This window comes from Leptinotarsa decemlineata, unplaced genomic scaffold (genome assembly GCF_025532065.1).
Source record: "Leptinotarsa decemlineata unplaced genomic scaffold, Ldec_3_MD MMD2_tig00026282_RagTag_RagTag, whole genome shotgun sequence".
NCBI lineage: Eukaryota > Metazoa > Arthropoda > Insecta > Coleoptera > Chrysomelidae > Leptinotarsa > Leptinotarsa decemlineata.
In genome coordinates this window covers 8,645,876-8,673,541 of record NW_027412668.1, presented here as the reverse complement: position 1 = coordinate 8,673,541, position 27,666 = coordinate 8,645,876, and the positions used below count along the sequence as shown (strand labels likewise).

The window sequence follows — 27,666 nt, the reverse complement described above, 5'->3', positions numbered from 1 at the left end:
TATTGGATTTTATTTTTTATTTAATGGTATACTTTGACCAGTGTTTGAAAAATATGATGAAACTGACCGATACTTGATGAAAATCTATTACGACGTATTCAAAGAAACACTTCAATGTGAGATTTCTACTTGATAGTTTACAAAGCTAAGACACGTGTTTTGCTATACAATGGCATCTTCAGACATCACAATACTGGGTCAGTATTGTGATATCGAAGATGACATTGTATAGTGAAACACATGTCGCGGTTTTGTAAACAGTTGAAATTCTGATCCAGTTCGCTGCGGGACACTTACAGAGTATGCCGCTCTTCTACCAGGTCCTGAATGTTTTAGTGAAGAATAATCCCTCTCAATGTTTCATATCATTATACATATTTCTAAATCTAGTGATAACCTCTTTGGTTTGAGACCGACAACTATGAAGCTCCTGATTCTGGTGCTCTGTTTCTCAAGATCAGGGTTTTGATTACTTCATGGTTTAGTTACTTCATGGTTCTTGAGGGGTCCCATGAGTAGCAAGGAAAAGAAGGTTCGTCACGGTAGAGCCCCGCATTACCCTTCAAGGCTTTCTATAATGAGAGGCACCTGGTATTTCGAAGGTGTCATTGGTGACATTGATTGGTCTCTGAGTTAATACATACATCGCCAAGGATACACACATGATGAAACGTCATTTAGGAGGATTCATACCTCCACGGGTGACAACTCACCCGGCAGGAATTTTCTAATGCTTCTGCAGAGCAGAAGTTTCTAGTTATACAGTGTCACCATTAAAGTGCGCACCATATGGGAAACTTTTTTTTCGAAAAGTTTCAATGAAGTTTAACGTCGGCACTTGTTTGTGGTTTAAATTTAACTTGAAATGATGCGGCCAACTGCGACCCACTGACGTTCAGTGTTTGTCAAATTCAACTTGAAAAAAAAAATTGAAAAAGTGCATTTCTAGATCGAATTTAACAAAAAGTTACTTGAAAAAGTTGTGTCTACGGCAATTTTATATCCATATGCCAAATTTTATGCAACTTGGATAAAGTTAACGTTTTGCTTATTTTTGACAGATATCCCCTTTATTTTAAAAAACAAATTCGGTTAATTGTCATTAATTCATGTATACATAACAAACTCATCATGAAGTTTAACTTTTCTGATACATTTTTACTTATACGGACATTTATAGAGAGAAATTAAAAATTTTCTATAAAAATTTTAACATGACTGGTGCAAAGTTTCAATCACTTGGCTATTTTCTTAAATAAACCTTTGATTTCGAAAAAGCAGAGGCAACTAAAAAAAATGCAAATAATTTCGATAGAACTATTATTATTATTATAAATTTTAAACAACAATAATATAGAAAATACAAATGGGTATAAAAAATTACTTATTGATCTAAATGAGGTTGTCAAACACTTATAGCCTACATTGGGGTTATGGGGTGAAGGTGACTGACTGAAGTTGATTTTTACATAGGAACATGTCCTCACTGAAAACTAAGGTTGACTGGTTTTAGAATTTTTTACATCTTCAATATTGAATATTCATGTTGACTTATTTAATAATAATAATAAACAGCTTTATTTCAGAGTAGATTACAAACTTTTATTGCAAAAGGGGATACTTATGGGATACTTATGAGCAGGTATATTTTCAGTGAAGAGGTGTGAATTTTTATAAATGAACATTAGGCATTCATAGATATAAATCGCGTAGATTGTCATTATATTGGTGGATTTGAATACTGTTCTGCAAGTTTGGTTATAATTTAAATTGTTGATTCCTCTTATTCTTTTTTGAACTATGAAGATTTTTTTCGATATTTCGATTGCTACCCCAAAAAATAATTCCGTATCGAGCAACCGATTCGAAGTTAGCCGTGTATATTGTTTTTATAGCCTCGTTGTGCAGAAATTTTGATGTAACTCTAATTCCGTACGATATTCCACTTAGTTTGTTTGCGAGGTTATCAATATGAGAAGTTCAATTCATGTTCTCGTCTATGTGGATTCCTAAAAATTTGGTGTTGTGGGACAGTTCAAAAGAAGAGTTTTGTAGGTCCACCCTAATTGGATAATCAATGTTGTCTTGGTTTGTTCTAAACAAAATCATATGTGTCTTCGATTCATTTAGTACAGTCCTTAGTTTTGTTGAATAGATCTGTACTATTCAACATCATCTCTGGGAAGGTTTCACCACCTGATAACAGACTTGTGTCATCTGCGAAGATAGTTTTGAACTGACGTTGGTTTAGGTTTAGATTACATAAGTTGTTCAAATAAATGACGAACAAAAGAGGGCCGGCAATGCTCCCCTGCGGAATTCCCACGTCTGTGGGAAGGGTTTCGGATTTATAGACTCTACCATTTCGTTTTATTTCTACAGATTGAAGGCGATCTGATAGGTAGGATTTAACCCACTTTAGCGCTGAACCTCTTATTCCATATCTTTCTAATTTCATTAACATTAGTTGATGATTCAAGCAGTCATATGCTTTGGATAAATCCAAAAACATTCCGAGAGCTATCAATTTTTCTTCCATCATTTTCGTTATATTTTGTGTGGATTGATATGGCCGTTTGTGTTGATCTACCCTGTAAGTATCCATCCATTTAACCTGATGCATTGTATATACAATATTAATATGAGACATCTTTATTTAAAACCAAATGAGTTGAAATTGTTGATATTGATGATATTTTTTGTAAGCAATATTTATTGAGAATTGATATGTGAATCACTAAATACTTGTTTGTGAGTTATTATATGTTTTTTTTGCCAATATCTTCTTTATTCGCAGACATATTGAAAATCTGTCCACATTTTGCTCTTGGCACTTGATGTGGGGCCTCAGAATATATCCACGAATCTTTTATACAGGGTGTCATCTGACTTGGGCCACCCCATCTTTGAATTTTTAAATACGGACCTGTATTTTTTGTTGTAGTTTTTGGATCGTAGATTATGACCCTGGAAATTAGTTGACTGAGTTGAATAACCTATTCACATTTCCTATTCCTATTCATATTTTTTCCATTGCTCTGAGCGTTTTCTACAATGAACTTCGAATAAGAAAACCTTTTATGATTATTTGAAACATATCTACATCAAAAATATATTATAACTGTATATTATAACCAAATTGTATTTAAGATAGCCCTGAAGAAGCTTTGAAATAAAGCGAAAACTTGACAAATATTTTAAATAAAAACCGTTTTTTCGAATGTTTTCAGATTATTTGACTGCTGAACCCACGAAACCAAAGAAAAAAAATATTATGTTAACAGCACTTGTCATAAATATCGATTCATATTCATTTTAATCAATGATCAAGTCTATTGCATTCAATACTTGTAAAACTCAAGGCTGCCTAACCTTCAACTTTTCTATCATTTTCATGCATCGAGGGAAATAATCGTTGAAAAACAGCTATTATATTCGTATTTTTTTGTTGATATTGACTTGTCTGGTTTGGAAAATAGTCGCCTCAATCATTTGAAAGGAAGACACAAATTCTGTTTCCCCAGTTTTTCAAAATTTTGTAGTTTACCTAAAGGATATTTTTAAGCTATAATTTAGATGAAAAGGATAATAAATGGAGAAATAGTACATTGTGTATTCATGAGACAACTGAATTGAAGGAAAGAGTACATATGTTTATATTTGTGGCATATGCAAACTACTTTTTCTCCAAATTTTTATAGCCCAAAAGTGGTTCGTTAGTTTGAGTAAAACCAATTAAGTAATTATTTTTTGCTAAATGTGGCTCAAAAAACATTCAACGGATCATGAGAAAAGCAGGGGTCTTTAAGGTTGATGCCGCAATGTTGGAATGTACGTTTGTTTGAACCTGCGACAGATCTTGCTGTATATACATCTACCAGTATGTAACCCCCTCCCGTACAAAAGAGGCTTCGAATGGTCCACATTATTCCAGAGTATTCCACAACTTTCAAGAGTGTTCCGGTATTATCTGGAACATTCCCGAACGTTCCAGACTATTCCCGAACATTTCATAACATTCCAGACTGTTCTGGTATATTCTGGAATATTGTGGAATGCTTTCTACTATTCTCGAATGTTTTGGGATTGTTTTAGAAATCACTGGAGAGGGCAACTTCCAGCACGAATATCTTCAAAATTCTTTCTTCAGGTAAAAACGAGAATCTTCATATATGTGGGTATTAAGGCTGTTAGACCACATGACCACGTGATTCTCTGACACGATGATCACTCATCTCAGGGGGAGTGGGGAGTGGTCATTGGTTATTAATGCTGGCGCGCCCCACCGTAGTATCGGAGCTAAGAGCATATGCGGTCTCGGCCTATATCCATCGACATAACGCGGCCCTAAGAGTGTTATATTACATCTACGGCACTCTTACGGTATTGAAGAGACACCGGTGTTGCCCTACGCTCCGGGGCAACACCGTTGTGGGGAACGAGAAGTGCCGAATTTATTGGAACTATTTGTTCCCCACTCTCAGGCTCATACATGCTAATAAGCCTGATGTAGTCCTTCTCCACCACCAGAGCAAGACGATATTTGTCGTGGAGTTTTTAGCTCCTGGCGAGACGAATATGACCGAAAAGAGGAGGGAAAACGGATAAAATATCGAGATTTTTTCTTCCAACTCCGCAGATTCTATCCACACCACTCTGTCAAGATGGTTGTTCTGATTATTGGAGTCCTTGGTGGAATGATGCCCTCTCTTCTGCCTTAGTGCGGCTTGCCGCACTAAGGCAGAAATCTTACCCGGACAGAAGCAGAAGGCTGTCATTCTTGGCTTACTGCGCTTGCTCAGAACACATGTGGGGAGTGGTCGTTGGTTGATAATGCTGGCGCGCCCTCCTGAATGTATCGGGGTCGGGGGATAGGGCCTGACCAGCGCATACTTCGATAAAAAAATAACATGCTTGAATTTGTGTTACAAGTTGTTCACGAGCATCTTAAATACACAAATGATATCTGCAGTTGACCGAGTATTCGAACGGATACCTATACCGCTTAAGCGAAGAGAATCAAAGACAGAAGTCGCTGGATGTAAAGAGATTCGGCTCATCGATAGATGTGTTACGCAGGATTCAATACAGTATAAGCGTAACCTCTATGGTTTGGATCGATTACCGCAAGGCATTTGGTACAACATCGCACAAGCTCGTCTCGCATCTGCTCAGATACCTTGTGGTAGCTGATAAAATGGTAAGTTGTCTCGAACAGCTGATATCACTTTGGAGGATTTGCTCTACCAAAAAAATCTGGTCAAGCTAGAATCTGAACAAATCGGGTCAAGTGACCCGATTTGAAGGAGTGTATTCCAAGACGATTTCCTTAGCCCCTTTCTTTTCAGCATCCCAAAATCCGGTGGCATAAAGTCTACCTTTTGTTTCAGATGGGTCACCTCGATCTTTATACCTCTGAAGAATAGGATCTTCATCAGTCGTCATTAGCAATGATGCATTTCAAAAGAGGACGATGTGGGAGTTACGAAGAGGATGTGCATCTCGTAGAGGAAGCATCCTGCACCATCTAGATGCCTCAGGGTGAAACAATGCAACTTACAGATTGAAGAACTCTCCCCGCGACAAGTATCACCACAAACTTCGACAGATCTGGTCATCGGAACTCCTTTAGAATAGTAGAGTGGACTCGAGAAGAGCTATATCAACTTGCCCTAAAGCCGGTGAAATAATGCATCTCCATAGGAGTTTGCATCTCAAATCGTCTGTTCCATGATTGTACTTTCCCCGACAACAGGGATATTGTAGAGTTTTGAGTTTGCAGTGTCTACATGAGATAATGGTACTGGATGGAGCCTGTAAAGTCATCTGAAGTTCGGATACCCTTCTGTGCATGGTTCGCGACTATGAGAGGACAGGATTTGGTATATTTCTCTTCAAGGCTGTTGCCCGAGAAGCTGATGAACTCGGCTTAGTGTTGAACACTGAAAGAAAAGATCACAACTCTTTCAGCGGGTCGGAACTGCTGCGTAAGCCAATGGATGGGATCTTCTTTAACAACATTGAAGACCAACCTTCGTTCTCCTCAGGTTGAGTGAGCTGAAGTTGGAAGCTGAGGGGTTTATCATGGCCTGCCAGGATGCAGGACTCTAGTGTACCGCAGTCGCGCGATGGGTATAAAAGTTCCTCAGTCTAGGTACAGAGCCTGTCGTGAGACGCTTGAGAACGTTATGAAGTGGGTGTCGGAATTTTAGTGCCCTATGTTGTGTATGGCTAGGTGGTCGACAAACGCAGCATATGAATTTGGTAATCTTCTATGATATTATTTTGAACCACATAACATCAAAGTTTTGGGGTTTCAGCATTTCCTATCGTTGACAAGGGAGATCTCTTATGATAAAAAGAGATATTTCAAAGTTACGTCTGAATCGGAAATGGAAATCATAGCCAGGATAAAAAAAATTGACGGAGTTTATTGAAGCACTTTGGTGTCTGTGAGTGCAAGAATATGAGGACTATTCGATTGCAAATGTTGGTGCACTGGGATTATATTTGAATTGAGTCCTCGGATGTTGCAGAAATCGATTTTGAAGTTGCTAGTGGGCCTCTCAGCAACTGCAGTTACCATGCTATTTTTCAAATTAAAGTGTTACTTGAATACTATTCAATAAGAAAAACAGTAGTGTTGGACTGCTTGTTGTCGAGAAGGGCCTATCAACTAAATCTCTTGTGGAGGCGTATATTTTTTTTTATGAAAAGGATGAAAGAAAATCGCATCTTTGAAAAATTACAGACCCATAGAAGAATTTTCTTTCCTCATTCATATTTAATTTATTATTGTATTGAACTTTATATTTTAGTGTTTCAATATGTTATTTCCCAACTCTCGCTAGACAGATGACGCTATTATTAAATTCACAAAAATATTTAAATTGAAAATATAGGTTGATGTCAAATTTATATGGCAAATAGAAAATATTAAAATGCCAAACCTCCTCTATCACATACACAACCATATTATCAGAGCTCCTTTTAAAATACATGACTATTTTCCGAAGTTCATACTCGACTTGCTCGATACATCGGTAATTTTTTTTCTCATTATTTGATATGCATTCCTGAATGATTGATATTCATTTCACTGAATATATTATTATTTCTCATTTTTTGTTATCTAGAGCCTAAAATCAATATCGTAACGAGAAGATAATTGTGAGATGTAATTAAAAAATGGATTTTAGAGCCTAATTGAATGAGCCAATAAAATACTTTTTAAGCTGGTTTGTTTTATTAATTATGATATATTAAAATGCTGTGTTTTGGATCAGATACAAGGTTGCAGGTTCTGCATTAATGAAAAATTTCTGTTTTCTTACTTTACCATGAAAATAGTGTACAAATATTTCAATTTTCACTTTACGCGGTTTAGATTTTGAATGTTCAGCAAACATTCCAGAATTGTTTCATTATCATTCGATTTTACTGGAAAAGTTATGGAAAAACTAAATGTGTCAATTCTTGGAAATTTTATCCAACGAATCAAAACGATTGTTTTGAAAGTTTTCTAAAGTTTTTGATCAATATTTTTTTCTTATAGAGCTGGATGACAATTCCTTTTCTCCACACATGTCATGTTTAGTTTATCTGTATACAGAACTGTAAATAGTCATCGGATAAAACAATAACGTCGTCAACGTTTATTTCATTTTTTCTCATGCCATTAACTGCGTTTTCTCAGAAGCGGTACATAGTCTCATGATCATCTCTCCCAAAAACTCTCAGCAAAAAAATGAGCTATTGTCTGCTTTCGGTTTCAATTTAATTCATCTCTTCATAACTGAATCCATATTTTTTGTCCGATAAGTGTTTCGAATTCAGTAGAAATAAACAGTCTGTGGCTATGAGTATCGTATCCAGCTCGAAGGACCAATATGACACTTCTTGAAAATTTTATCCAATGAATTGGAATTATCATTTCAGAAGTTTCCTGACGTTTTATTCAACAAACATTTTTCTATTCTACACTCCTGTCATGTTCAGTTTATGTGTAAATACAATGTCATTCCCAAAGTATGCACCATACGGGAAACTCATTTATTAAGGGTTTTTCGAGAAAAAGTTATTCCTGATATTATTTTGTGCATCCCCTGAAACTAAACATGCACCAACAAAATACAGTAAAACACACACACGTAATATACGAGGAGTCTTCAAATATTTGATTTTGAGACAGGAGTAAAGAATTCTTATTTTGAAAAATCTCGGAAATTGTTAGTTGGAAAAGTTGTTCAGCAAAACGATAAATAGACAGCATCCTGTATTTGACGTTTTATTTTGAAAGCCTGTAATCTTACGAATTACACAACTATGGTGTTAACTACGGTCAATTTTTTTGAAGAGTGAAATAATTTACAAAATTTATAGTGCAAAGTTATTTTTATTTTCTATTAACACCGAAAATAACTCAAAATTATACAGTATTGTAACAAGAACTCAATATTCAATAATATCAAATCACAAAACATCAAATTAAAATAGGCATTTTGGAACAAACTCATTGATTTTCTGAAGATTATTTTGGAGAATTATTTTAGACAAGAAAATCTCCAGAAAATCAATGAGTTTGTTTCGAAATACCTATTTTATTTTGATGTTTTGTGATTTGATATTATCGAATATTAAGTTCTCGTCACAATACTGTATAATTTTGAGTACATTTCGGTTTTAACAAAAAATTACTTTGCACCAAAAACTTTGAAAATTATTTTACTCTTCAAAAAAATTTACCGTTGTTAACACCATAGTTGTGTAATTCGTAATATTACAGGCTTTTGAAATATACCATCGTATACAAGATGCTGTCAGCTGGTTAACGGAAAAACAGATTTTAAACAGATTTATCGTTTTAGCAAAAGTTTTTTTCGTAGTCCCCATAAAAAAAAATTAGTGAAGAAATAAAACTCAACTTAGATGGCCATGACTTCAAATCTAGATGTATTTTTCAATGCTGAACAACATTTCTAAGTAACATTTCCCGAGATTTTCCAAAATTAAGGTACTTTACTCCTGTCTCAAAATCAAATATTTGAAGGCTCCTCGTATATTACGTGTGGGCTGCACTTTAGTATTTGGGATAACGCCCACCAGGGGGAGTGGCATATCAATCGAAAGGGGACGATGAGAAGAACACAATGGTATGGGTTTTATCGCGAGGAAATAAGAGGAAAAAAATTTGAAAAATGTCAAAATTTTCTGACATGAACTAACCTAACCTAACCTAACCTAACCTAACCTAACCTAACCCAACCCAACCCAACCTAACCTAACCTAACCTAACCTAACCTAACCTAACCTAACCTAACCTAACCTAACCTAACCTAACCTAACCTAACCTAACCTAACCTAACCTAACCTAACCTAACCTAACCTAACCCAACCTAACCTAACCCAACCCAACCTAACCTAACCTAACCTAACCTAACCTAACCTAACCTAACCTAACCTAACCTAACCTAACCTAACCTAACCTAACCTAACCTAACCTAACCTAACCTAACCTAACCTAACCTAACCTAACCTTACCTAACCTAACCCAACCCAACCTAACCCAACCTAACCCAACCCAACCCAACCTAACCTTACCTAACCTAACCTTACCTAACCTAACCTGACCTAACCTAACCTAACCTAACCTCAGATTCAGACAATATAAGGAAGTTGGAAATGGTTGAAACACGATTTGGAAGAGCGTGGTTACAGTGGTGATGACCTGGCCATGCACATGTGCGAATATCTCTGGTGTCGGGAAGTCCGTCACAATAAGTTGGATCCCTTCTTAGAACTCATTAAATGTATAAAAAGTCAGTTCAAACCAAAATATATGTAATAGAATAATATGAATAAAAAATATTTTTTGTCATTTCCTCGCGATGAAACCCATACCATTGTGTTCCTCTCATCGTCCCCTTTCGATTGATATGCCACTCCCCCTGGTGGGCGTTATCCCAAATACTAAAGTCCTGCCTACGTGTGTTTTACTGAATTTTGTTGGTGCATGTTCAGTTTTAGGGAATGCACAAACTTTTATCAAGAATAACTTTTTGTCGAAAAACCCTCAATAAATAAGTTTCCCATATGGTGCATACTTTGGGGATGACACTGTATATAGAATCATTAATTAAAAAGTGAAATTCAAATATTGACTTGAATATAGTTCAGTGACACAAATATATTTATACAATACTATTAAAAGAAACCTAACTACCCCACAATTCAACATTATTCCCGAAATCACCGTGAAACTACTAATGGCAACACATTGAAAAGGGATTATTTATGTATTCCAGACTGAGTTCAATTCTAGACAACAATCTCTATTAAGAACCAGAAATTACATTTCTAACCTTCAGGCACTCTGGATCCAGTCCCTGCCATAATTACAAAATCAAATATAAGAAGTATTAATTTCCAACTCTAATACCTTCAACGATTTATTTCGGAAATAAGCGGAAAAAGAACCACTAGAAACCGACGAGAGAGCGTCTGTCCAAGTTTTGTGGAATCCTGTCAACAAGGCGTCGCATCCTACGATTCAACGCTTAGTTTGTCATCAGCATCCCTTCCATTCGGCCACCAAATTCATATCACTCCTGTGCACATTTTATCATCACCGAAACGTCTTCTGAATCATCCAATTTATAACGACAAAAAATAAAATATCTGTGAACAGTTCAAGCATTACCGAGTAAGTAATTTTAAAATTTGATATTGAAAGTGAAACCAAACTTCGCTGTTGACTATATTCAAAAATATCGACCAGAGAACTTTTTAAAAGTCTTTCGAGCGATGTTCTAGTGGTGATATAACAACTATCAGACACTAAACTAGTTTGAAAACAGTTTCACGCGCTTAACATGGTCTAAAGTGTTAACAAAAATGTCCCATATCTACGACAACTTTCCCCTGAAGCCGTTGGATAAAACCACAGATATTTCCCAATCAAAAATTGTTTCTAAAAACAACCTCTCGCTGGATATCAAAGAAAAAAAGAGAAAAAGTTCCCCAGACATACAGGTGACGGGGCAAAGTTTTTTCGGTAAACGGTCGTCGAAGAGCTTCTCTGATATGGCGAGGAGGCAATGCGACAATAGCAAAGGAGTTGATGTAGTTGAAAAAGAGGAGTTTGGAAGTAGCGAAACGATCAAAGCAAGCAACGAGAACGGACACAATAAGAAATCCAACGTACATTCCACACCGACGTCTACCTTGGATGATGGTTACGGGTCTTCGAATAGTACCCCACAAGTTTCAGGTGAGTGAATCTATACAGGGTGATGCGTCGGGCGAAAGTTGTATGAAATAATGTTTTTATTTTCGATTCCATTTTGTTGAAAGTGTGTGATAGACGAGGGAGCAGAAGAAATTTTGAGCCTGACAAACTTTGCATGCATAATCTTGAACTGATTTTGAAGGGAAGTTTTTGTCAATACCAAGAAGTGTTTAATTTTTCATAATATGAGTTTTTTGTTCAACAGGAAACAATATTTTTGTATCGAAAGTCACAAAAGTTTTTATTACTGATCTATACAGCGTGACTCACGGTCGATGGTAGGTTAGACGTTTCTGGAAAACGCAAAGCATGATTTTTCTGAAAATTTTACCTCTCACATTTCCTTACCTGTTCTATCGATCTAAAATATTTTCAGCATTGCGGCGTTGCCACTTCCATCAAAAAGTTCTAGCAACTTAATTTTTTTAAATGGAACACCCCGTATATTAATACATTTTTGAAATCGCTCTGGTATTTTAATACTTTTTTGTTGATAATGTCCTATACCTATCTCTATCTGTTTTCGAGATAAAAAATAAATTGTGCTTAATATTGTCGAAAACATAGCCTTAATTGAAATTAAGTACATCAGTACTCTCAATTCATAAAAAGTCAATATTTTGATGATAGTTTGGACAAACTTGAAATATATAAATAACACCAAGAAATCGACCCCATATCATACAGGGCGTGCTGAAATTACTATTATTTCCATTGTGCATAGAAGTAGTCGAAAGTTCATTTTTTTAAAAGAAACCACCTGTATATTACTCGGTAAATTGAAAGATGGTGAAAAATGCTTCAAGATGATATATCATATCCCTATACCTAAATCGTCAAGTTTTCTCAATGAAGTCGCTTCTTCTAGAAACATTTTTTTTTAGAATTTGGATTTAGGTAGCAGTGGAATTATCAAGCTTATAGCAGTGCGGTTACTTTTATAAGTAATTTACAAAGAGTTATCGACGGTGTTTCGAATCATCTTCCAAAATGAATGCAAATATCGATTATTCAAACGAAGTTCTTATGAAATTATTTATTATACACATGAACAAAGTGATCAAATCATTGCCAGAACGTGTAAAAAATTCAACCAAATGTATTCTGAATTAAGACCAATGAACGAGAGGAAGTTTGTAAGGTTACAAAATAATTTCCTTAACTATGGCTCAAAGTTTCCAGGGAACAACTGTACCAAAAATCAGTCATTTCTAGGTAAAAAGTAAGATTTTGTGGGCTAAAACATGTGAAAGTACAGACAATAACAGAATAGGATGATTCAAAATAACAAAATTGTAAAAAAAATATCACATTTTCACAACAAATGCTGAAAATGTTGTCCATTACATTCTAAACACTTCAAAATGTTTTTTGTACGCGACTTGTGGTTGCTTTTTCAATTTCCTGGGGATCCAGATCTTCAAAACTCCGCACTATTCGGTGTCGCAATTCTTCTTTGGTAGGCACTGGAGTACTGTATACCCTTTCTTTTAAAACACCCCATAAAAAAGTCAAGTGGCGTGAGATCGGGTGATCTCGGTGGCCAATCCCACGGCCCTAAACGCCTAAACCAAAGATCGTCGAGGAGTTCGTCAAGTTTCCTGGAAACTTCCTGGGTGGAATGAGCTGGCGCTCCGTCCAGTTGAAACCACGAATTCCACGGTTACAGTCGTCCTTGATATTTGGAGATATCTCTCTGCATTCAGTGTGTCTTCATAAATAAAAAAGCTAATTTTATTGTTCTTCAGAATACAGAAAACATTCAGGTCAAATTTTTCTTGAAAACCCATTTCTTTTGTAACATGAGGATTATGATTAGCCCAAAAATGTTTATTCCTTCTATTGAAAATACCATTCCTCGTAAATTTTGATTCGTCGCTCCAAATTATTTTTGACATAAATTCCCGATCTTCCTGTGTATGAATCAAAAGGGATTCACAAAAATGCATTCTACGTTCAAAGTCTTCTGCTTTTAGAGCTTGAACTTTGGTAAATTTATACGGATGCATTCCGTGATTTTTCAAAATTCGTTGTACTGAAACATGTGATACACCTAAATCTTTTTCTGCACTGCGAATGGAAGCTTCTGGATATGCATAAAAATATGCCAAAACGTTAACAGTATTGTCCTCATTTGAAGTAACAGGTTTTGGTAATGTTGAAGGCGCTTTTAACATGGAGCCATAGTTAAGGAATTTATTTTGTAATCTTACAAACTTCCTCTCGTTCATTGGTGTTAATTCTAGATACATTTGGTTGAATTTTCTACAAGTTCTGGCAATGATTTGATCACACTGTCCGTGTATAATAAATAATTTCATAATAACTTCGTTTGAATAATCAATATTTGCATTCATGAAGAAATACATCTTATGCTATGAAATTCGTAGTTTACTTTTCGTTTGTTGTGATTGTGTTGTTTCTAGCAAACAGCACACTTGTGAGAAAATAACGAAAAAAAAACTGCACCCTAAATGCAGACAAGTTACTTCCATAATTTTGAAACACGATTTTTCGGAACATGTTTATGAAAAGCATCAATTCACCATGTAATTTTCCTTTCCGTTTACGATTCTGAAAGTGCCTAACAGCTGGAAATATTCTTTGAAACTGCCAATCTTGAAAATGAAACCTACGTTAATTGATAGATAGATTAATAGAACTGGCCGATTCTTGATGAAAATCTAAATTAAAACTCATTAATACAGTTTATTGTATGATTTTCACTTTAAAGGGTTTTACGAAAACCGCGACACGTGTTTCACTATACAATAGCTTCCTCAAGCGTAAAGTTTGCGCTTGAGGAAGTTATTGTATAGCTTCTTCAGAAATACTGACAACTAATGTTACAACACTTGTTAGTATTTTAATTTAAGTTTGAAGTTCGTTAACTTCAAGTCTGACAAATGGTTAGATTAACGGAAATGTATAAAATAACAGTTTCACAAATAATTGGGCACGGAGATAAAACCCGAACATCACAGGAATTATCTCGCCTATTTCATGGGAAATTTTCTGATTTACCGCCCATATCTCAAGGAACAATAGGCAAAATAGAAAAACAGTTTCGCGAGCTTGCTCATGTGGGGCAGATGAAAAAAGCAGCTGCCAATGCAATGAGTGATGAACTCAAATAATATGTGATGATTCAGTTCGAGGAAAACCCACATACATTGAGTAAACAAACATACACTACATTCAATGTTGGCCATACATCGACAGTAAACATATTAAAAGACAATAAAATGCATTCCTATAAAATGATACCTACTCAGGAGCTCATGAAAGACGATTTTGATAGAAGAACTTATTTTTGTGAGGAAGTGATGAACATATTAGATAACAATATCATCCAATTAGAAGGTGTTATGTTTTTTGATGAGTGTACTTTGTCTCTTAACGGTCATGCTAATCGGCAAAATTGCCGCTAATGGTCAACGGAAAATCCTCACTGGATGACAGAAGAACACACGCAATACCCTCAAAAGGTTAGTGTTTGGACAGGTATTATAGGGACCAATGAGTCCCTTTTTCATTGAGGGCAATTTGAATGGCTATAATTATTTGGCACTACAGTACTCTCTCGCTAATCCGCCACCATAAAATCCGGACCATCGGCGGATTACTGGAAACGGCGGATTATAGTGTCTAGGAACAAAAAATAAAAAACATATGTAGATATTTACTCATATGCAGATATATTTTATATCAGTATGTAGTTTTACAAAAATGAATTGAAATTAGAAAATAAACTGACACGTAACCGATTACTCAGGTTTTGAAAAATACTGGTCTATTTTGGCCTGTTTTTTGCCATAATAAATCTTCGTAATTACTTGATCACGCATTTTACGTAAATTTCTAACCATATCGTATGTCATTCCATTTTCCTGAGCCCATTTAATGCAAGTGTCAACACTTTCCAAAGCGTCCTCTGATTTGACAGTGCAATCTACATGTACCGACATTTCGTCTGATGAGATATCAAAGGATGAGTCAAATGATACATTTACAAGCTCATCTTCGGTTTAATGTGTCTCATATATTTCTGGGTTTTCTTCAAACCAATTTTCAACATCTTCACGTGTTAAACCTGCATTAGGATTTGTTGCAAACTGTATCAATTCCTGTAATGGAATTAGATTCTCTTCTTCCCAAGTGTCATCATCTTCACAAATTCTAGGCCACAATTTTTTCCATGATGATTTGATTGCTCTTTCTCCATCTTCGTCCCAGGCATCAGAAACTGTAAAAACTGCATCTTTGATATTCAACATTTTCAGAGTTTCAGAAATGTTTGCCTCTCGACTTATGACGTTAAGTAAAATCTTCTTTTTGTTATTGTTTTTCATCATTTGTATCACATTTTGATCCATTGTTGGAGCAGAGGCGTAAAATTAGCAGGAAGGAAAAGTGTTTTTATACAGCCGTCACTAAATGATAATTCGTCATTTGGGCCGTGTCCAGGAGCATTATCAAGCACAAGAAGAGCTTTCTGTGGTAGATTTAGCGACTTTGAAAATTTTTTCACCTCAGGCACGAAAACATGATGAAACCAGTCGTAAAACAAATCTTTGGTTACCCAGGCTTTATTTTGACTCATATAAACAACCGGGAGATTTATGTTCTTGAATGGCCTAGGGTTTTTAGATTTTCCAATAACTAAGAGTTTCAACTTATGACTGCCACTTGCATTTGAACAAGGCATAACGGTTATCCGCTCCTTGGATACTTTTCTGCCTGGAGCAGACGTTTCACTTCTGTGAACATAAGTTTTATGTGGTAAAAGTCGCCAAAATAAGCCAGTTTCATCGGCATTGTAAACTTGATCCGCCGTCAAATTAAGCTCTTCAATTTTTTTCATAAAAACTTCAAGAAATGGTGATACAGCAGCCTCATTGCTGGACAATTTCTCTCCAGTTATAGACAGCAACCTGATTCCAAATCTTGCTTTAAATTTTGTAAGCCATCCTTCACTAGCTCTGAAATAATTTTTCTTATAAATTTTCTCATAGAACTGGAGTGCTTTCTGTCGCAACAGACGGTGTGTGACGTTGACGCTCTTGTAAAAACCACGAAAAAAGTGTTTCTTCCAACTGTGGATATTCACCAGTTCTCATCGTTTGACGTTTTCCTATTCCAGACTCGGCGTTAGTGACATAGTTTTCGATCTTATTTCTGTTCTTCCGAATATCGTAAACTGTTGACCGCCCAATATGAAACTGATTTGCTATGTCTGTAAAAGGCACACCACTATCCACTTTCTTTAAGATTTCCATCTTTTCCATTAAAGTTAAAGTTTCGTGCTTTCGTTTAGTAGATCGCGATTGTGGTGAAGAAGCCATTTTTTTGCTAATTAACAACAAGAAAGAAAGACGCGCGACCGTTCGTTTTTGTTCCTAGTGGCGGACTAACGAGTACATAGTTGTTTAAGACTAAACGGCGATGTATAGAACATTCCAGAAAAAAAAGAGAGGGAGGTGATTGCTGCGGTGGATTACCGAACCAAACTCGTTCAATAACGACGGATTACAGAGAGTCTATATATTGGATCAACTTGCGAAATAACGGCGGATTATAGTAGTTCTCGGATTATGGAGCGGCGGATTAGCGAGAGAGTACTGTACTTCAAAATGCTATAATTCCAAGTTCAGCAAATTTATATGCTGATCCAGGAAATCCTCAAGTTCCAGTGAATACGATATGGTTTCAGTAGGATGGAGCACCACCACATTACCAAGTTGATCTCCGGCAATACCTCGATACAACATATCCCATTCAGTGGATAGGGAGGCGAGGATCGATTGAATGGCCAGCGCGATCACCTGACCTTTCATCATTAGATTTTTTGGATGGGGATATATAAAGAGCAATGTGTACAAAATTAAACCTTCAGATTTGAATGACTTAATAGAACGAATAACGCTGGCGATTAGATCCCTCGCCTGATATGTTAAATAATGTTAGAAGACAGTTTTATTTAGAGATTATGATATTGCCAAGACGTTCGCGGTGGACATTTTGAACATTTACTTCGTTAACATCCATAGTTCTTTTTCGTATTCTACATTTCATTACGTTTTGCATTACATTCTAGTTTTTGAGTGCATTTCATCGAATTTCGGTAACCACATGCTCTTAATTCATTTTATCTTAATTGTTGCAATAAACTAAGCTATAACATTTTTGAATAGAGAATGAGGAAACCTTTCAAACGATATATCACAAAACTATACTTCACATTTAAGAAATTGGGGGTTGTACCTGTCATTCGAAGGTAGGGGTGACATTTATACGTTGAAGAATGTCAAATTATCATTTACATTGGACGTGTTTCGAGATTTAAAAAAAATATGTACAGTGAACGAAATAATGAATTTATTCCATTTGGCTTTTACACACTGTACTTAGAACACATAAGGAAGGTAGAAAGGAAAATACAGAAAGAGTTCGATATGATAAGAATTAGCAGTTGAACATGAAAGATATGGTATTCCATGATTAAAAATTTGAATGTTTCTTCTTTATACAAAGAACTATTTCTGATGATACCTGATCAAATTTCCCACATTTCCCCTACAAACGACTTTTTCTGATACGTGATCCATTCGAAGAACTCAATCTGCATAAAAGTTTCAAACGAAGTATGGAACTTTTCACCACAACAATTCGAAATGACCAACCACAGTTATAAATCAATGGAACAAATTACGTCGGAATGGATATTACGAATAATGAATATTAAGTCATCGCAAGTTCGTTAGCAATAATACGATTGAATGCACTCCGATATTGCCGGTCCATATTACCTAATTTGATTTTTTATATCGAGAATGGCAGCGTGCACGTATAGAGTTACCAATTTAATTGTTTTTATCACTGCCTTTTTACGAGGTCTATATATTCCCAATTTTATCGAAGCTTGGATGATCCTCAGTTTCACCTTACATGTTCCTGAAGCTAAAACTTTGACAGATTTTATTTTCATTTGGACTGGCGGTACAGTTTTCCAGTAAGACATGTGTGATTTTTTGAAAAGAAATGTTTTGGCTTTCTACTTCACACATTTTTTTGTACAAATATAGAAAAGTAGAAAGCTCAAACGATTCTTTTCCAAAAATTCTCCTCTCTTAAAAATATACCCCTTGAAATTTTAAACTTATGTGATGTTCTAACTATAAACAGTGTTCAGAGTGTGAAATTTGAAAAAAAAACATTTCTATGAAAGACAATAATTTTGGGAAAAACCACTACATTATACACGGTTAATCCAAATCTAGTCTGCAGAGTATATCGTGAATTGTAAAAGGTCGAGAGACGGTTGAAATGTTTGAATTCTGATTACATTTTGCCTCTTTGTATGGACAATCAGAACATGTCCTAACATTTTCACATAGGACGTCTTCCGGCTTGAGCCATCATCTACTTTGAAATTTGTCTCGAAGCACCTGATTTCAAGAAAATTGAGCTGGTGTTGATGTCATCATTAATTTAAAGCTCATACGAAGTTCCAGGGAGAGGAAATTATGTAATCCAGAAATCGATAGCATAAAAAGTGATTTCTAAAACACTGAAAAAAATTGGTCACTTACATTTTTGTGGATTCTTCGAATAATAATTTATATTGTGCTCGAAAAATTTTCGTATGGGTTTCAAATGGAAAAGATAATCCAATTTTCAGGATAAGATAATCATCAGCTCATTCTGCACACCGATTCTTATCTTTTTAAATTTTCGTACTATTTTAAGATACATTTTTTTATTTTATACTTAAGACTTCAAGGCTGATTGAATATGTTGAGAGTCAAAATTGGTGTTTCGTATTTCATTAATTCAAATAATGAAGAGTCAGAGTTTTTTTGCTGTTGAATATTCGAGCGATTATCACGGCCGACAGAAAAAACAATAATTATTTATCTGATAATTATCAACTGGCACTCGAATCTGATTTCAAAGTTTCAGACTCTCTCAAACTCTCTTAAACACGGAATTGTGAATAATCACTTTGGATTATACTAATTCAATGAATTCAGTTATAATATGCCATTTATATTCGAAAGTGAGGCAATAAGGTTCATTTTTCTTTTCTTAGTCACTGTCATTACTCCCCTACCGATTAACCCTTTGTCTGAACGCAGCCGCTATAATTTTAACTGCATATTCGCCATAATTTTAACTATACATTCGCAATAATTTCAACTATGCATTCGCCATAATTTTAACTGCGCACCAACCATAATTTTAATTCACACATTCACCATAATTTTAACTGACACATTCGCCATAATTTCAACTTAAACAATAACCATAATTTCAACGCACGCCTTCGCCAGACTTTCATCTCGCGCATTCGTCATTTGCCTAGTATCGTCTCCTATTGATGCACTGTTTGGAACCTTTGGTGTAATAATGAGAGGAAGATTAAAATCTTCCTCTTTGAAGATGATCACTTGGTGATCGAAACACGTGTCGATGTGTTAAAAATAACGATTTGGTGTTGGGAAAAAACTCCAGTAATATTCATCATCTACTATAATCAACGATTAGTAAACACGTTATTAACCTTTCGTGAATAGGTCCATGCTTGCCACTTTGACGTCATTACTGATGGAAAAATCATTGAAAATCGCTTTCAAAGTCAACCTGGATTGAGAATCAGGTGAAAAATCATATTTTCAACTACTCATCAATATTATTTTGGGATATTTTGAGCCACAATTCAGTGAAATTCTTGAATACTACTTCATTTCATAGTAACACAAATCACTAACTTTTCTCGGAATTGATCTGAGTTATTACCATTCCAGTCACATGATTTGGTTTTTTTTGTAAAATTTCTTTTACACATAAATCTTATTTCAGTGGGTTTGACTAATTGAGAATTCAATTATTGGGAAGAGCCCTATTACATTCTACTATAATTCGACAATATATATACTTGTATCTCAAGAAAGTTGTACTCAGTTTCCAAAAATATTTTGAGAAAATATTCTTTCAAGCAAAAAAATTAGGAGTGTTTCTGTCTCTGCATATGATGCTAAATTTAGTGAAATATGTTTTTTTTCGAAGTGAATTTGTAGTCAGAGAAGTTTAGTGCAAAACATTTTTGAGTATTAAGATATATTTTGAAATTGAAAATGAAGTTTACGAACGATATTGTTCATGATTATTACCATATACATTACCGTTAATTGAATCCAGGTTATATATTTAATCGCTTCTCAGGATAACTCACAAACTAATTTTAAAAACGCAGTTTTCCGTCAACAACAAACGTCCTCTTATAATACTTCGAACAGATTTACTATTATTCAATATCAGAAAGTTCTCACTTCTTTAGAATTGAAAGGTCTACAAGAAAGTGGATTTCCAATTGGAAAAGCAAATCGAACGAACTGGAGGAATACTCCAAGCGATATACTGAATAAAGATCTGATATTAAATATTTGCCTGTCCTGGTTTTTCACCAGTATGCAAGGTGTGAGACACTCGGTACGTATAGAGTAACAACTCGAAGCTCCATAAGAAACTTGAGGAAGGACACATCTATTTAGGATGTTGAAGGTTTTTGATATGTTTTAGAATTTTTGCGAAATAGTAATTTACGTAACAAGTCCGGAAAATATGGTTTTTTGACAAATGTCTTGGACAAATCGAACTGAGTCCTGGAAGTGGGTGAGCCAAAAAACAATTTTCGGACGTAATGCGTAGGTACACTATATTTTCGGCAACCGTGTAGAATAACAAATCAATGGGACATATTTCTATATTTAATTTCTTTGCAGAACAAAATTTCAAAAATTTTAATTCTTATTTACATTGAATATTGAAATTCGAACAGAAGATAAGTAGTAAAAGAAAAATTCTAATTGTCATTTATATTGATTTTTTTATGTAAATTCGAGCAGTTGTTAATAATATTGAAGGAATTGCTTAATATATTAAAATGCCTTTTGTTGAAGTCAAATCAAGAAGGTAAAGTTTCCGTTTCACGTTGATTGTTTTCCATCTGATAATTCTTGAACGGTCTTGGCGATTTTGATTTTGTTTGTGGGTGAATTATCTATATATCCTTCAGCGACATTTTGGCTGCGGTGGTAGTACGCCCGGCTCACGATTGGAAGATCGTGGGTTCGATTCCCGCCTCGACCAGATATTTTTCTCGAGAGAATCTATCTGGTTGAAGCGGGGATGATTCTGCAACCATGTTAGGAATCACACGTTAAAAGATAAGACCCCGTTAGTCCTTAGCTCGCACTAATTTCTCAACTTTTGAGAGTTGTCGTTCTTATGGGGGCGACAACTGATTAACGGAAAAACAGATTTTGAACAGATTTTTTTTTGTAATTAACGAATAATATGTTATGGAGTATGAGATGGCCGTAAAGATAAATATTACCTATACAACAGCAGGTTTTGTTACCAAGCAACATGTCTTTCTTGTCGTTTAATAGATCAATTGACATTTCTCTCAGTTATTTCCGTCTATACGCACCCGGCTAACCCAAAAATTGTTGCTACCTGAGAATAAAGCAAATATACTATAATCGTGATATTTCACGTTAAGCATTATATATGTTTCATTATTCTCTTCTCTAACGAATTTGTTGATCTGCTCGATGTTGGGGACTTCTGATTGCTTCACTCTGTATTCTTCTAACATTCTTTTTTTTATGGAATGCGATAACTTTGTCTAAGTTCAGATTTTTCTTCTCTGAAATGGAGCTTTTCTTCATGAGGTAGAGAATTGATAGTTTCAGATTTTTGCGCCAAATAAGCCAAAATTATATCCTCTGTGATAGTTCTGTATTTCTTCAACAGTTTTCCATTTCGAGAACAGATCATAAATGTTTCCGTACCTTGACATTTCTGCTATAGCAGCAGCTGCTATCTTGGCAATTTCGTAGGACAAATTTTCTTTATCGCTGCTGATTTGTCAAAAATAAACCTACCAAGATTTTCATATTTACAATGACAACAGCGATGTAATTCTTCCTGTCCTAGTCGGGGAAATACGTACTTCCCGGACTAGGCCGAAAAAATACTACTTTATCAAAGGAAAAGCGTCTGAGAAATGGGTATTTTCCGGACGGTCGTCGAAAAAAATATTTTCCTGGAAGTTCTGTTTCACTGTACGAATTCGATTTCTCACTCTGTATGTTTCACTTGAATTCACTCGGTATTCCGAACGATATGTGACCTACAGAAACGGGTATATTTAATTTACTATTCGGAGTACAGTCATCGTTTTTTACAAGTGGAATTATTTCGCAGTACACCTATTGAGTATTTCAATATGGGAAAATCACAGACGCGTCGAATTAAAAGCTTAACAACGGATTGAAAATGACAGTGAGAGCTGAGTTCAAGATATAGTCGAGGAAATATATTGAGATATTAAGAATAAATTCATTGAAACATGACATTTTAAGGCTAGCACACTGAGAACTTTTGTCAGGGAACTATGATATAGAACATTATTCATCATGAGAACCCTCACACAACTAAATAGTTTGTTATAGAAAGTAATACATTCCCTGACGTCGGAATTTGCTTGAGACAAAATGAACGCACATCTGTATTTGTATTTTTAGAGTAGGGAGGGTGAGGGTAAGCCTCCTAGGTCATCGTCCATCCTATCCTTTCCAGGAAGGTGGACAGGTCACTGGGAGACATCTCCTTTATATCGGCAGGTGTAGGCCAAGACTGGCCGAACAAACACTCTTTTATTGACGATGACTCCGGGCACTCGCACAGGACATGCTTGACAGTCTCATCTTCCTGTTCACACATCCTGCATAGAGGTGTGTAGTTGACAGTGGTCAGTCAGAAATCCTACTGTTAGGCGTAGATTTTTTCTGGTCATCCCCAGATATTTCTTCGGCGCCAGCTTCCCAGTGTCGCCCAAGGTGATCCTGGCAAGATTACATCCTTTGATTCCATCTCATCTCGTTAAGGATTGAGCATGGGTGTAACATTTGACTAGTTCCGCAATTGTTGAAGTCATCAGGCCGTAGATGCCTCTGGGTTCTAAAATTCTTAGTCCAGGCGCTTCCTTAGATAAAGAGTCGGCAATGCGATTACCTTTACTCCTGTCGTGCCCTTTAACCCACCTCAGTATAATGTTATTATCTACCGAGGCGTTGGCTAAATCTTGGTGGCACTCTAGTACTAGCCCTGAGGTTATACGTTGTTTGTTCAAAGCTAATAGGGCTTGTCTGTTGTCAGTGCAGATTGTTATGTTTTTGCAAGAAATTCCTTTACTGGTTATTTCTTTTGTGGCGATTGAAATACCAGCCAATCGCTACAAAAGAATGAACGCACATAATACCGACTAAATTTTAAGAAATAATTTATGACTTTCAACAGAAATGATGTTTTAGATACGATTTCATTTTCTTGTTCGTCATATAGTTACTGATGGAAAAGTTTTGAATTGTTGTCAATTTGAAAATGAATGATTTTTTAAAAGTAGGTACTAAAATATTTCGGTGGGGTGATATTGCCTGTTGACTTTATGTGAAAGGGTAGGTGTTTTTGAATATTGAACAAGATTATTCATTAGCCGAGACCAAAATATTGCAAGTGTGTGCTTAGCTTTACACCCGTTTCAGAAAGGCCCGATTATCGGTCAAACGAACTGTTTCCATATTTACACGTACCAGTCATCACCATGTATTTGAGAGGTGAACAGCATCGTGTGTGAAAAAATAGTGGGGCGAAACAAATTTTGGAATTAACATTCTCTTTGCCTAGAAAGGCCAGTGAAAGGTTTTTTCGTTATCCCCAATTGAAATTCGCGTATTTAAGTAACACTTCGTTGTGTTTATGAAACCGCAATAGGTTTATTACCATACAATAGCTTCGTCTTAATCTGAGATTCTCCAAACTGTGGATGCCAACAGGCTGAATCGAACAGTTTTCTGTTTTGTAACTCACAAATAATCTGTTATGTGGAGTTTTGGTTGGCCGTGAATATGAATATTGTCTGTAAAACAGCAGGTTTTCTTGCCTAAATACTGTAACAGAAGTTCTATCAATATATTTTTTCAAATCTGGTATTTTCACAAGCAACATGTCTTTCTTATCGTTTATTGAATCGATTGATATTTCTGTTAGTTATTCCTGTCTACATGCACCTGCTAACCGAATAATTGTGACTACTTGAAAATAAAGCAAATTAAGTTGATACTTTTATTTTTTCTCATTAGTCAGTGAGCTATGCTTGAAGACTGGCAGTTAACAAATCTAAAGAAATGTACTTCAAATGGCTAATATCACGAAGGGCGTTGGATCATATCCGACAGGCGTCAGTGGAGGAATCTTCACAGAAAATATCCTGCCCGTTCCAAAATTGAAGGTCGACTCTTTCAGTTGTATTGCCAATTGCATATGCAGGACATTATCTGTGAAGATTCCTGCACTGACGCCTGTCGGATATAACCCAACGCCCTTCGTGGTATTAGCCAGGGGAGTAGTTGTTTTCTGATAGGCGTCAGTCCATTTAACCTACTGTGTAGGTATATTCGAGACTGGCTTGAACGTTTGGAGTTCATTTCTTTAGGATTGATACTTTTATATACTTAAATCGTAATATTTTGATGAAATCACCTTCAGCATTAGATATGTTTCATTAATTGCTATCCAAATGAATTTGTTGATATGCTCGCTGTTGGAATGATGTACTGCTGTAATGATGAACTGCATTTATCAAAACTATATCTTCCAAAATTTTCATAGGCGTTTTCTGGCGCTCATGTATTCAAAACGTCATATCAAGTATGATTTGAAACGTATTCATGATGATTAAAAGCAAGCGTGAGGTTGGTTTTGAAACGCAATTTGATGTTACGTTACGTCAGTTATCAGTTTCTGCTTTATTTTGTTACTCGGTGAGACAATCAGTTGCTCAGTTTTCTTTTCTTAGTCACTGTGAATACTCGCCATAATTTGAGCTCACACGTTAGCAATAATTTCAACTGAACATTCGCCATAATTTCGCCATAACGCATTCGCATTCGCCATTCGCTATAATTTGAACTCACACGTTAGCAATAATTTCAACATAACATTTGCCATAATTTTAACTACACATTCACCATAATTTTAACTTATACATTCACCATAATTTCAACTCACCCACTCACCATACTTTTATCTTGCGCATTCGCCATTTCCCTAGTATCATCTAATATCAACGATTAGTAAACAGTAAAAAAGTAAAAACCGAGTTTTACAAAATCGCAACACGTGTTTCGCTATACAATAGCTTCTTTAGTTGTTCCTTTACACGCCTGTAGACACTCCCGCTGAAGCTATTGTATAGCGAAACACGTGTTGTGTTTTTGTAAAACTGTTTGGTGAAAATCTCACAATAAAATATTTCTTGAATATGATATGTTGTTACTCTGTGAGGTGGCTTTAGATTCAATTCAACTAGGCTCAAACCTAATGATATAAACGAAATTTTCCATAAAGATATAGTATCAAAACTATGTTTGTTTGGAGGTGATTGACAATGTTTCATGATGAATTTCATTAGTTTGGGCTCCATTGTCTGAATTAATAAAAAAGAAGAATTAAAAAATGAATAGCTGAAAATAGCAATCATATTAGGCAAAAAAAACCTGAAATGAAATGATGGTGAAATGAAATACAAGTAAAAATAAAACAATTGAACAAGAAATAAAAACAAAAAAAAATCAAATAAAAAGTCAAGAGATTCCAAGCTAGATTACTTCACGACGTTTCGATTGTTAATATCTACAATCGTCTTCGGGTTCATCAAAACTATGATTGCTTTGAAGCTGACCTATCGGTTTTGATTCTCTATGATACTATATTCAATTTCGAATACTTTGGGTATCCTGGAAAATGTATCTGAATTCAAAATGAATACTTGGAATAACCTAGTTTAACTCCAGAAGTAATTTTACCTGGGTCAGCATCGTAAATAATACTATCAGTTGTATTAAGGAGTTGCAAAACAATGTTCTCTGAACCCAAACTCCATTTCTAATCAACTTCTCGAAACTTTGTAATGTAATTTGTTGGAGAGTAATTCGTCATAATCAGAAAAGAAACTTTCACCACTGAACTTCTCATGATGTTTATCGTCTCTAATGATAATCTGTTCCTAGAAGACTGCTGGCTTCTCATTTCTTCAGGGAGATTTAAAGGGGTTTTTCTTATAGCAGGTTCGCAAAGTGATTTTTTCAGGGCTATTCAAATTTGAGACTATATACATGTGGATCTCATGAAAGGTGAAAAATAGGGAGCAAGTTAAACTATGAAAAAGTTGCAAATGTATCACGTAGCTAATAAACTATTCTATTCTTTTCTATTCTATATAAACTCATTTATTTAAGAGATCTGAATATTAAAAAACAATGAAACACATTATCGCTTATATCATGTCTACAGTGGTGAAGATTATGGAAATGTCTTCTTAAATCTTCATGAATTTGATATAAAATATCTTGCATCGAATTCATGTTACACAACAAATCTGTCTTCTTTTCTGATTGTCAGTGGTGAATGTTGATCATAAACGAACTTTGAAAAGTTTAAAAATTGAGCGATTTGCTATTCTATGTTCATACTTTCAACTGAAATCAGATAGCCAAGAGCCTTAAACTGCTATTAATTCTCGTTGAACTTAATTAACCGCTTAAATCATGTTGTAATTGTTTCTACCTTAGGGCAATCCTCAAGTCACCATGTTTTTAATTACTTGGTTTGCATATTTTATTAGTAACGAGATTCGAGATGGCTCGTTTTCAATTATGATGGTATGCTCAAATTATTCACCTAGTACCTAGTCCAAGCTGCAGTGCCATTGAATATTTTCATTACTGGATGTGTTATTCACAAAATATATTATTATATAGAAATAGATATATACAGGCCGATTTTCACCAGATCCCACCATGGTTATCTCGGAAACGGTAAGATCTACAAGGTCGAATGAAAGTTCCCTATTTTGGAGAAATATTAGTTTTTCTCAAAGGGAGCGAAAACGCCCTCTTGTGGGCGCTGGGGGCCTATAGGGGGGCAGTAAAGGGGGGAAGTAAAGGACACAGAGAAGATTGGGAGGAGTTGAAGCGGTTTAGGGGGGTGATGACTAATATAAAAATGTTTTTTTGCTTTTAACACAAACTTTACAGCTCCTTTACGCTTAACGCGCGTTTCCTCGTGTAACGCCATCTAGGGGATTAGATAGTAACTATTTCCAGTCCGATAGTTGTCAAAGTGTACAACAGATGGCGGTAAGCTTTAATGCGAAGCGAGAAGTTTCTAGTCTCCATTCTCGAAAGTACTAGGCCCGTCCGCTGCCTCATATAAAAGCGCGCGCACCATCCAGCCAGTAATGTCATTGG

The 27,666-nt window shown here is 35.5% G+C and overlaps 1 protein-coding gene across 1 annotated transcript in view; it reads left to right on the top strand.

The window, feature by feature from the left end:
* The first annotated feature begins 10,605 nt into the window (after nt 1-10,605).
* LOC111512312 (sodium-dependent noradrenaline transporter) overlaps nt 10,606-27,666 on the top strand; it is a 69,565-nt gene continuing 52,504 nt past the window's right edge. Inside the window, exon 1 of the mRNA XM_074179764.1 lies at nt 10,606-11,269. Within this exon, the coding sequence (XP_074035865.1) occupies nt 10,894-11,269 (376 nt within the window). The 5' untranslated portion in view covers nt 10,606-10,893. The remainder of the gene's footprint in view (nt 11,270-27,666) is intronic.